Here is a 10,075-nt window from a genome sequence, read left to right on the forward strand (position 1 = left end):
AGACTGAGATGCGAATGCTCGACTGAGGTCTGCCTAGACTTTAGTCGATGTAGTAAAGCCAATAACTTGTGCTAGCACACTAGAAAAAAAAATAACTTAATATCCATTGATCTGTACATACCCATGGGTTTTAGGTCTTTTCTTGGATGGATCATCTTCACATTCAATTTCCTTAGGAGGAGATTTAGGTTTTCGTTCAACAATATGTAGTAGGCCATGGGTTTTGAAAAAAAAAAAAAGTGCCCAAAAATAGGTCTCTTCTAGCAAACAATCATTGCTGTGGTCATTGGAATTCATGGTGATCTAGTCAGTGGTGTCTTCTCATCGGCCATTAATGGAGTTCAAAGATAAGAAAAACATGAAAAAAATCATTTCTCACTGAGGTCGCATGGGTTGCCATAAACGATCACTAGAACTGATTTTGGTTCTGATGGTGGTGATGCAGAAAAGAACTGATTTTGGGTTCTGACGGTGGTGATGCAGAAAAGAACTGATTGAACTGATTCTGGGTTCTGATGGTGGTGATGTAGAAAATAACTGATTCTGGGTTCTGATGGTGTAATGAAGGAAACACCGATCTTCACTTTTAGCATGCAACTTCATAATAACGAATAGTGGGTGATGGTGGTGGGCTGAAAAGTTGGGCAGATGGGTGAATGCGAGAAACATAACCAAAGTAAAAGTGAAAGTAAAATAAACTAGAATTGGTTATAAAAAGAAATATGAATGGAAATCTAAATCAAACAAAAGATAGCGGGGAATCTAGTATATAAACATAGATAACGGGGACCCGGTAGGTGGCTAGGATTATGGCCACCCGTCGGAAACATAGGAAGCACGGCGGGAGGCCTCTAGGTTCATACCTTTGACTTTGATACCATGATAGAATTCAAGAAAGTCTAGAAAGAATGCATTGATAAATGTGATAATTACATCATATTTATAGACTAAAATAGATATCAAACATATTCAAACTCAAACTTTTAGACTCTATCTAGGACTCTATCTAATCTATCTTAATCCATTTCAAACTCTATCATAACATAGCAAATTCTATCGTACTAAGAACTCCCAATCACCCTTATCATAGCAGCCCATACATCAAACTTTATCTTATTTCCCTAATAGCCTAACACAGGATGAAGAGTGATAGATGAATATCGTTTAGAGCGGTAATTTGGTGTTGGAGATCTAGTCTGCCTTAGGCTGCAGCTATGTAGACAGAGCAGCCTAGCCATGAGAAGATCCCAAAAGTTGCTAGTCCATTTCTATGTCCCAATTTCTTTATTTGTCCTTCTCCTCGAAGAGTGTATTGAAACATTATTGCTCTAGGAAGATCACTCGGGAACTTGAACCCATTGCTAGGAGAAACTCATTGTCATTGTTGTTGTTGTCAAAGATGAACATGAACTGGCGAAGTGGAAAAGCCCTATTGTGTTGTGCTTAATGTCTTCAAGTTCAAACAACTATGATTTTGATGTTTCAAGTTTCAGTATTCAAATGTTTTAGGGGAGATAGGGGCACTCTAAGGGTTGGGGTTCAAACTTAAAATATTTTAGGTAACGAGGGTTGAGATTTGAGCCTCTGAAGGTTTCTAGTTTTGTTCGAATGAAGGAAGATTAGAACTTCATGCTTCAAGCCTGAGAGGAACTTAACCCCTTAGCTTTTCTCAAATGAAAAGACTGAAAGGATTTTTCGTTTTAATCTCTATCCTAAAATTACGAATTTGGACAATCGTACTCACCACTATTATTATTGCATATAAAACCTGAAGATAAAATATATTATATATTAATATAGGAAAAATCTACGATGTGGGGAATACATGGTATCGGAAGAATTTTTACCAATTAAAACATACCCATGAATTTTGATAAATAACATCTGATTGGCTACCACATTTATAATACCAGTTGATTGGTTAATAATTTTCAGATATCATATCTTTTCAATACCATAGTCAAACCCACACACACATACACATATATATAAATTGGGTTTGAATCAATTCAAGACAATCAAAACTGGTCCCAAACTGATAATAATCGGGACACAATTCTTTGACCCCAAACCAATTGGATGGTTCTATACCTGGAACCAAAACTATTGATAGCCCAACTTGTTCGGCTTGGGTTGGACTATTGTCAAATTTTGAATAGACCCAACCTGAAGTAGGGATGTCAATTTTTCCCATCGGGATGGGGGTGATTTTTCTCCCGTGGGGATGGAGATGGAGAAATTTATCCCCGTTAACGGGGACGGGGAGAGTACTTCCCGTTTCGCGGGGACCTTGATCCCCACCTCGTGGGATCCCCACTGATATATATGTATATATGTATGCATACGTTATATATGTATATATGTACACATACATCTATATATTAATATTTTTAAAAATATAATTGAATATGTTTGAATCTTCTCTAATAGGATTATAAATTTTAATTATTTTATTTTTATTTATTTAAATAAAATAAAAAAAAAAAACAAAATCAAAATTATTAATATTATAAAGAAGCACAGGAAATGAATATCCCCACAGGGATGATAGGATGGGTAGAGGCTCCCTGTCCCCGCCCCACACCGTTCCTGACGGCTATCCCATGTTGCAGCCCTAATTAGAATAGCTTTTTAATCCAACCCGTAAGCAGTCTAAAATGTTAATTTCGTCCCAACAAGTTGCATTCCTATTTGCAGAATATTTCTTTATTAAGGTTCCTCAATCAATAAATAACAGAGTCAATGGACAGAGAAACCGCATAATTACTCCAAAAGTTCTCTCTTTCTTCTTTCTATTTTCTTCTTCCTCAACAATGTTGGAGAAGTATTCATCACCGGTAGAACATGAGTGACAATAAATATAGATTGTCAATATCCATATTACCAAGATTTCTTCTCAATCTTAAAAAAAAGGTTTCCTTTATCTTCAGTTCCGATTTGCAGAATCTCAACCTCTGTTCACATATGGAGAATATCTCATCCTCTACACAGTATTATGTAAGGGGAGATGCTCCCAATTCAAGTGAAATAGTGTATTATGGATAAGGGTGGGCAGAATTCTCGTGGACAGGAGATCCGAAGTCAATTGTGAGTCACTTTACAAATTAACAAGAAATCTCCAAAAAAGTCATGTGGGGTTATAATCTATAACCCCATGTGTAGTTGAAGCCTTAATTACTTTAAAGCAAACAGTCCATGAGTGGAATAATGGGATTAGATAGAAACGTCGTGTGGGGTTATAATCTATAAATGTACGCCATTGATATTCTTCCTTACCTGGTTTTCTTTGTTACTGCCAGTGGAGTTCATGGGTAGCAGCTGGAAAATGAGTCTCATCTTCACTTTATTCTTTCTTTCTTTCTTCTCTCTGTCACATGGAGAAGGTGAAGAACCAATTGGATTTGGCTACAAAATCAAATGGATTAACGTCGGTCCCTCCGGGAAATCGCTCACCGCCCAGCTCCAGTTGATAAAGAATTCATCTGTCTTCGGGCCGGATGTTCAGAGTCTCAGCTTTCTGGCAAGGTAAGAAGACCCAGAAATTGTACTCTTTCTTTCTTCATTGATAAACGATTCTTAGTCTCATTTCTATGAATCTATGGCGTCTGATTGATGGGGTCACTCTAAATGTTTTTGGAAACTAAGCATTCGTTGCATCGATTACAAGTAGGAGGAAGTTGAAGCTTCCTTGATCTTATAGGCACTTACGACTATATAAGAACCCATTTTTAGCAGACATCTTGAATCAGTAATTACAATTTACAGAAAACAAGTTAAAAAGAGATAAGGCCAACAGAAATTTGTTTGTCGGTGACATTTTAAAGATGTTCTAGATTTTGATCGATGAGGGTCCCCCACCTGGATGTCCTGCTTTGACGTTGGATTGGATTATCCTTGACAATCAACGCCCCTAACCCACCTTTTTTGCATTCACGAACCCCTCTGAACTGGTTTCCATTCACTCTTTCTCCTCTTTCTAGATTAAGAAACTTCTAAATTGATTTAATTTTGGCTCCTGATCAGTTAACAAAGTAGTGAAGAAAGTAATTAATAAGTTTTATTCAGTGCATCTTCTTTGAAGTTCTTCCCTTTTCTTTTTCTTACTTTCATGTATTGAGTAGCTAATGAAACTGAAGGAAATCTCTAGTGATGGTTCCTACTTCAATATATTGATTGAAGGATAAACCTATGGCTTGAAATGGGTATTATTTCAGAATGGAGGAAGAACATTACTGCATTGGTTTTAGCTTTTATGTCCCTTACTGGGCATGCTATGTTATCCAAGAGATGTGGGATTGATTGGGTTAATAAGATTTGTGGAGAAATTAGAATTCTTTCATTTCAGCTTCTATGGCATTTTGTTTGGATTAAGATTTGTGAATGAAATCGAAAGGAAATTAAAAAAATGCAAATTGAGAAGAGCACAGTTTGTTTTAATATGTTTTGTTTCTCCTTGCAGCTTTGAGACTGATACACAGTTGAGAGTCCGTATAACTGATTCCAACCACCAGAGATGGGAAATCCCAGAAGAAATAATTCCACGCCAAACCCACCTCTCTCAACGAAGATTGCCAGAGAGTCGGTACAACCAGTTAGAAAACCACCAACTATTATCAGAAAACTACTCCCTCTCCATTCCAGAATCCGACCTGATTCTCACCTTTAGCTCCTCCTCTCCATTTGGATTCCGCATCATTCGTGGCTCCACTGGTGATGTCCTCTTTGACACCTCACCGGATAAGTCAGATTCCGGCACTGTGCTTGTGTTCAAAGATCAATACATACAAGTCTCATCGTCACTACCGGCGGACAAATCTTCCATCTTTGGCTTAGGGGAGCACACCAAGAAGACATTCCGGCTAACCCACAATGAGACACTGACAATGTGGAATGCCGACATTGCAAGTGCAAATCTAGATGTCAATCTATATGGTTCTCACCCATTCTACATGGACGTCAGATCACCATTAATTGATGGTAAAGCTCAAGCAGGATTGACTCACGGTGTTCTGTTACTTAACAGTAACGGTATGGACATTGTATACACTGGATCCCGTATAACATACAAGATAATTGGAGGTGTTCTTGATTTCTACTTTTTCGCCGGACCGTCGCCGGAATCCGTCATGGAGCAATACACTAATCTCATTGGCCGGCCTACACCCATTCCTTACTGGGCATTTGGTAAGAAACCTGAACTCTGTTTCTATTTGGCGTTTGCTGGTCTTAAAACTGATTCAATAATTACTGCTGTAATTAAGTAGTAAGGTTGTGTTTGGATAAATTTCTTGATTTGTGCTACCCTAATCGGAGTTCAAATCAGCCCCCCACAACATCCCCACCGTGTGTTGGGAACATCTCCCGATGATAATACCAAAAACGATGAGGCATCATCAGGAGATGTTTCCAATACACGGCGGAGATGAGCTGTGGGGCATTGTGGGAAATTATCTTGTGGGGGGCTGATTTCAACTCCCCTAATCGGATTTCCTCCCACAAAATTGGTCTTCAAATCAGTCCCCCTAATCGGATAAACTTCTTAATTTGTGCTACCCTAATCGGAGTTCAAATCAGCCCCCCACAACATCCCACAGCACATCCCCACTGTGTATTGGAAACATCTCCTAATGATAATACCAAAAACGATGAAGCATCATCGGGAGATGTTCCCAATACCCGGCGGAGATGAGCTGTGGGACATTGTGGGAAATTATCTTGTGGGGGGCTGATTTCAACTCCCCTAATTGGATTTCCTCTCACAAAATTGGTCTTCACAGCCCTTGCAGCCGTGCATCGGGAATATCTCCCTGTCAATACAGCTGCAAGGGCTGTGAGGTGGGTGTGATAACCAATTTTGTGAGAGGTAATCCGAAGTTGCTTTCCTGTCCAAAATGTAAAAAACCCCAATTTTAGGCTCTGAGCCTTAAATGTTTTGACCTCAAACAGTAATGCTTTCCAATTACATGAGGCTTAAAAATACTTGTGGCTTTGTTTTTCATGGCCTAAATCTCAAAAGCAAAAGCTTGACTAGTTAAGTTTTGTAAATTGAATAGGGAAAAATCTATGATGCGGAAAAGATATGATTTGGGAAGAGTTTTAACCAATCAAAACTCACCCATGAATTTTGATAAATAACACCTCATTGACTATCACATTTGTAATTCCAGTTCACTGGTCAGAAGTTTTTCAGATATCATATCTTTTTCATATGTAAAATATATTTTTCCACCAAAAAAATGAAAATAAAAACACTTATTTTGTCATTTTTTACTAATTTTATCATTTAATATATTAAAGCAATTCGGACACATCCAGTAAAGGAAAAGAAACCATTGATTTTAGGAAAAATTAAATCACAGGGCAAAAGAGGTGATTGGTTGAATGTGCTGATGAATATACTTTATCAAAGGTGGAAATATAATTTGTAAAATGTCAACCAATAAAAAATAAGTAAACTTTAACTACATTCATTTTTTCTTATTTCTTTTGAAGGTTACACAACGACGTAGCCCATCTCCCAACCCATTCTACGTGCAGGCGGGATTAAATAGATCCCAAGCCTCCGCTACAACAATCAGCAGGAGATCTTACCAACCAGCTGGTTGACACCTTAACAAACTTTAACTGCATTCAGTATTAGTACATTATAGTTTAACTCCTGATTTTATTGTTAAAAGTCCAACAAAAAAAAGTTATTTTAATGTAATGTTGTTACGGGTTTTTTCAAAATAAAATGGAATGTGCCCGAATCAGGTTTGAATCACCCGCCTTTTTAATATCTTCTTAATAAAATGTCAACAATTGAATGCTTGTATTCGAGATTGTATTTCCTAATAGAAACTCATACAACCTTACAAAAGCCAATCCATCATTCCAGTGACATTACCAGCTAATTGCTTGGCCTTTTCCAATGACCAAAAGTGGCACAGTGCATTTCGATGTAAACAAGTCCTACACTACAAATTTTAATTGCACTAGTACAAATGCAAGTGAGTAAAAATGGATGTTTCAAATTTGACATTATCTTGTTTTGGTTTGCAAGAAGAAACATGCAACTTTGTCCAAAACTCTTTCATTTTTTTTCTCAGTTATTTAATGTATATAGCAATGTTTATGTGTGTGTACTGTGTTTTCTATGTAGGGTTTCACCAGTGCCGTTACGGCTACAAAAATGTGTCTGATCTTGAGGGAGTGGTTGCGGGGTATGCAAAAGCTGGGATTCCTCTAGAAGTTATGTGGACAGATATAGACCATATGGATGGATACAAAGATTTCACACTTGATCCCGTCAACTTTCCCGCAGACAAGTTGAGTAAATTTGTGGATCGACTTCACCAGAATGGACAGAAATATGTACTCATCTTAGATCCAGGTGAGGTGACAAACAGAGGAGACACTTGGTTGATTTTGATTTTGACCCAAGCTTCTTGCCATGGTTTTCGAACTACCATTGACCCGGACGGTTGGACCATTCAGCCCAGAAACCATCCAGGCAACCGGTTCCATTTTACCCCAAATCCGATTCTTGGTGAAAAACCATTAAATCGATCAACAACCCATTAATCCAAGTGATCGAACCGTCAACCCGTTCAACAGTTTTAGCCATTTTTTATTATAATTATTTTTAAAGCTTTTGTCAGAACAGGCCATCAGTTTGAATTGAACGTTTGAACCATCGACTCAAAAACCAGTGGCCAGAACGGTTCCAGCTCTGGCTCCTGGTCGTTTTTTAAAACATTGCTTCTTGCTATTGTCTAGAATCTGTTAAAACACAGGAAGAACCAACGAGCTACAGCCATTGTTGTTCTCCATCTTGAATAACTAATCAGTTTTTTTCTCTCATTTGTGACAGGCATTAGTGTGAATGAGACATATGGTACATACATTCGAGGTATGAAAGCAGATGTCTACATAAAGCGTAATGGAACTCCTTACCTGGGGAGTGTGTGGCCAGGGCCAGTTTACTTCCCTGATTTCCTAAGCCCAGCTGCTGCTATCTTTTGGGGTGGTGAAATTGCAGCCTTCAGGAAGATTATCTCCTTTGATGGCCTCTGGCTTGACATGAATGAAATCTCCAACTTCATAACCTCCCCTCCTTCCCCCTCGTCTACACTGGATGACCCCCCTTACAGAATTAACGATGCTGGAATGAGACGGCCCATCATTAGCAGAACTGTCCCCGCAACAGCCCTTCACTTTGGTAATCTGACCGAATACAATGTCCATAACCTCTATGGGTTGTTAGAGTCGAAAGCTACAAATGAAGCCTTGATCAAGGTGACTGGGAAAAGACCATTTATACTGACCAGGTCGACTTTTGTTGGATCTGGAAAGTATACAGCACACTGGACTGGTGACAATGCCGCCTCTTGGGATGGCCTAGCATACTCAATTCCAGCAATTTTGAACTCTGGATTATTTGGGATTCCAATGGTGGGAGCTGATATCTGTGGATTTATGCAGGATACAACCGAAGAGCTCTGCAGTCGTTGGATTCAGGTATAAGACTACAAGTACAGTGACTATGCAAATCTTTACCCCCCCCCCCCCCCACATTGTTGCTGCAGGCCTTCTCATTCATGTCCTTTGTTTTAAATTTAATGCAGCTAGGAGCCTTTTATCCCTTCTCTAGAGACCACTCAGACAAGCAGTCGATCCGACAAGAGCTCTATCTATGGGAATCTGTTTCCATTGCAGCAAAGAAGGCACTGGGGCTTCGTTACCGCCTACTTCCTTACTTCTACACATTAATGTATGAAGCACACACAAGGGGAACCCCCATTGCACGGCCATTGTTCTTTTCATTCCCTGAGGACATCAAGACCTATGACATCAGCTCACAGTTTCTGATCGGTAAAGGTGTAATGGTTTCACCAGTGTTGAAGCCAGGAGCGGTTTCAGTTGATGCATATTTCCCAGCAGGAGAGTGGTTTGACCTGTTTGATTATTCACAATCAGTGAGTGCAAAATATGGAAAATACGTCACACTTGATGCCCCACCAGAGCATATAAATGTGCATGTTAGGGAAGGCAATATTTTGGCCATGCAAGAAGAAGCCACGACAACAGAAGCAGCCCGTAAAACTGGTTTTGAGCTCTTGGTGGCAGTTGACAGCAGTGGAAATGCCACAGGAGAAGTTTTCTTGGACGATGGAGAGGAGGTGGAGATGGGAGGGGTGGGAGGAACATGGAGCTTTGTGAGATTTGCAAGCAAGGTCTTCAAGAATGAGATGAGGATCAGATCAGAGGTTCAGAATGGGGGATATGCTGTCAGTCAGAAGTGGATCATACAGAAGGTAAGTTTTGTAGGGTTGAAACAAGTGAGGAGGATCAAGACATATAGCTTGGCCATGAAAGGGAGAAACTTGAATGGGAACTCAGGGATGATGGTGAGTTTCAATGGGAAGGGAAGGTTTGGCGTAACAGAGATCAGAGGCCTGTCAATACTAATAGGAGAGGATTTTGAATTGAAATTGCAGTTCAGCCAGTAATAAGAATAATAATATTTACAAGAACAAAACTCCTTTACCTATACATATATGCATATATTAATGGTTTAAATAAGTAGATGATGTTATTCAAGCTTTCGTAATTAAAATTTTCCCAGCCAAACATTCTGAGAGACAAATTGGTTTCAATTGTTCCAGAACCACTTTCATCATGAAAAGGTAAGTTGGAGGGAGTCAAATGAGTCATCCAGGGAGATAAGAGTTTCCAGCATGGTTTTAAATATGATTTAATGGATCCTTTGTAGAAAGCCAAGATGCTAAATGTGACGTAGAAGGCAAGTAATTGAGGAAAGCAGAAAACCTTTTTCCCTGCTCTGTTGTGAAACACAAGTCAATAATTCTTCCCCTCTTCTTTGTTGAGAGATGAAAAGAATAGAATATATATAAATAATGAAAAGGCCAAGTACTGAAGTTTTAAGTTTATGAAAAGCTTTGTTTTCCAAATTCTCAACTATCAAATGCGTTCCTTTATTGAAAAAAGGCATCTAGAAAAATCTTTCTATGTAGAACATTTATATTTGAGGTCATATTTGTTGGATCCAGGGTGATCAAAATCTCCTAACATC

General features: G+C 38.8%; 1 protein-coding gene across 1 annotated transcript; it reads left to right on the forward strand.

The window, feature by feature from the left end:
- The first annotated feature begins 2,846 nt into the window (after positions 1–2,846).
- On the forward strand, positions 2,847–9,873 carry LOC104598340 (Glycosyl hydrolases family 31 protein). Its single transcript, XM_010260361.3, has 5 exons — positions 2,847–3,525; positions 4,460–5,184; positions 7,142–7,372; positions 7,853–8,499; positions 8,607–9,873. Exons 1-5 carry the CDS (start codon positions 3,308–3,310, stop codon positions 9,489–9,491), a joined length of 2,706 nt encoding a protein of 901 aa, XP_010258663.1. The 5' UTR covers positions 2,847–3,307; the 3' UTR covers positions 9,492–9,873.
- The last annotated feature ends 202 nt before the right edge of the window (positions 9,874–10,075 follow it).

This window comes from Nelumbo nucifera, chromosome 7, assembly GCF_055504915.1.
Source record: "Nelumbo nucifera cultivar China Antique chromosome 7, China Antique-T2T, whole genome shotgun sequence".
Lineage (NCBI taxonomy): Eukaryota > Viridiplantae > Streptophyta > Magnoliopsida > Proteales > Nelumbonaceae > Nelumbo > Nelumbo nucifera.

What these genes read in the sequence shown, in the direction of transcription:
- LOC104598340 (XM_010260361.3), top strand. Translation starts at nt 3,308, where the DNA reads ATGGGTAGCAGCTGGAAAATGAGTCTCATCTTCACTTTATTCTTTCTT. An exon ending in CATTCCTTACTGGGCATTTG is followed by an intron (nt 5,185 to 7,141) that starts GTAAGAAACCTG and finishes TTTTCTATGTAG; the next exon opens with GGTTTCACCAGTGCCGTTAC. An exon ending in TCTGCAGTCGTTGGATTCAG is followed by an intron (nt 8,500 to 8,606) that starts GTATAAGACTAC and finishes AATTTAATGCAG; the next exon opens with CTAGGAGCCTTTTATCCCTT.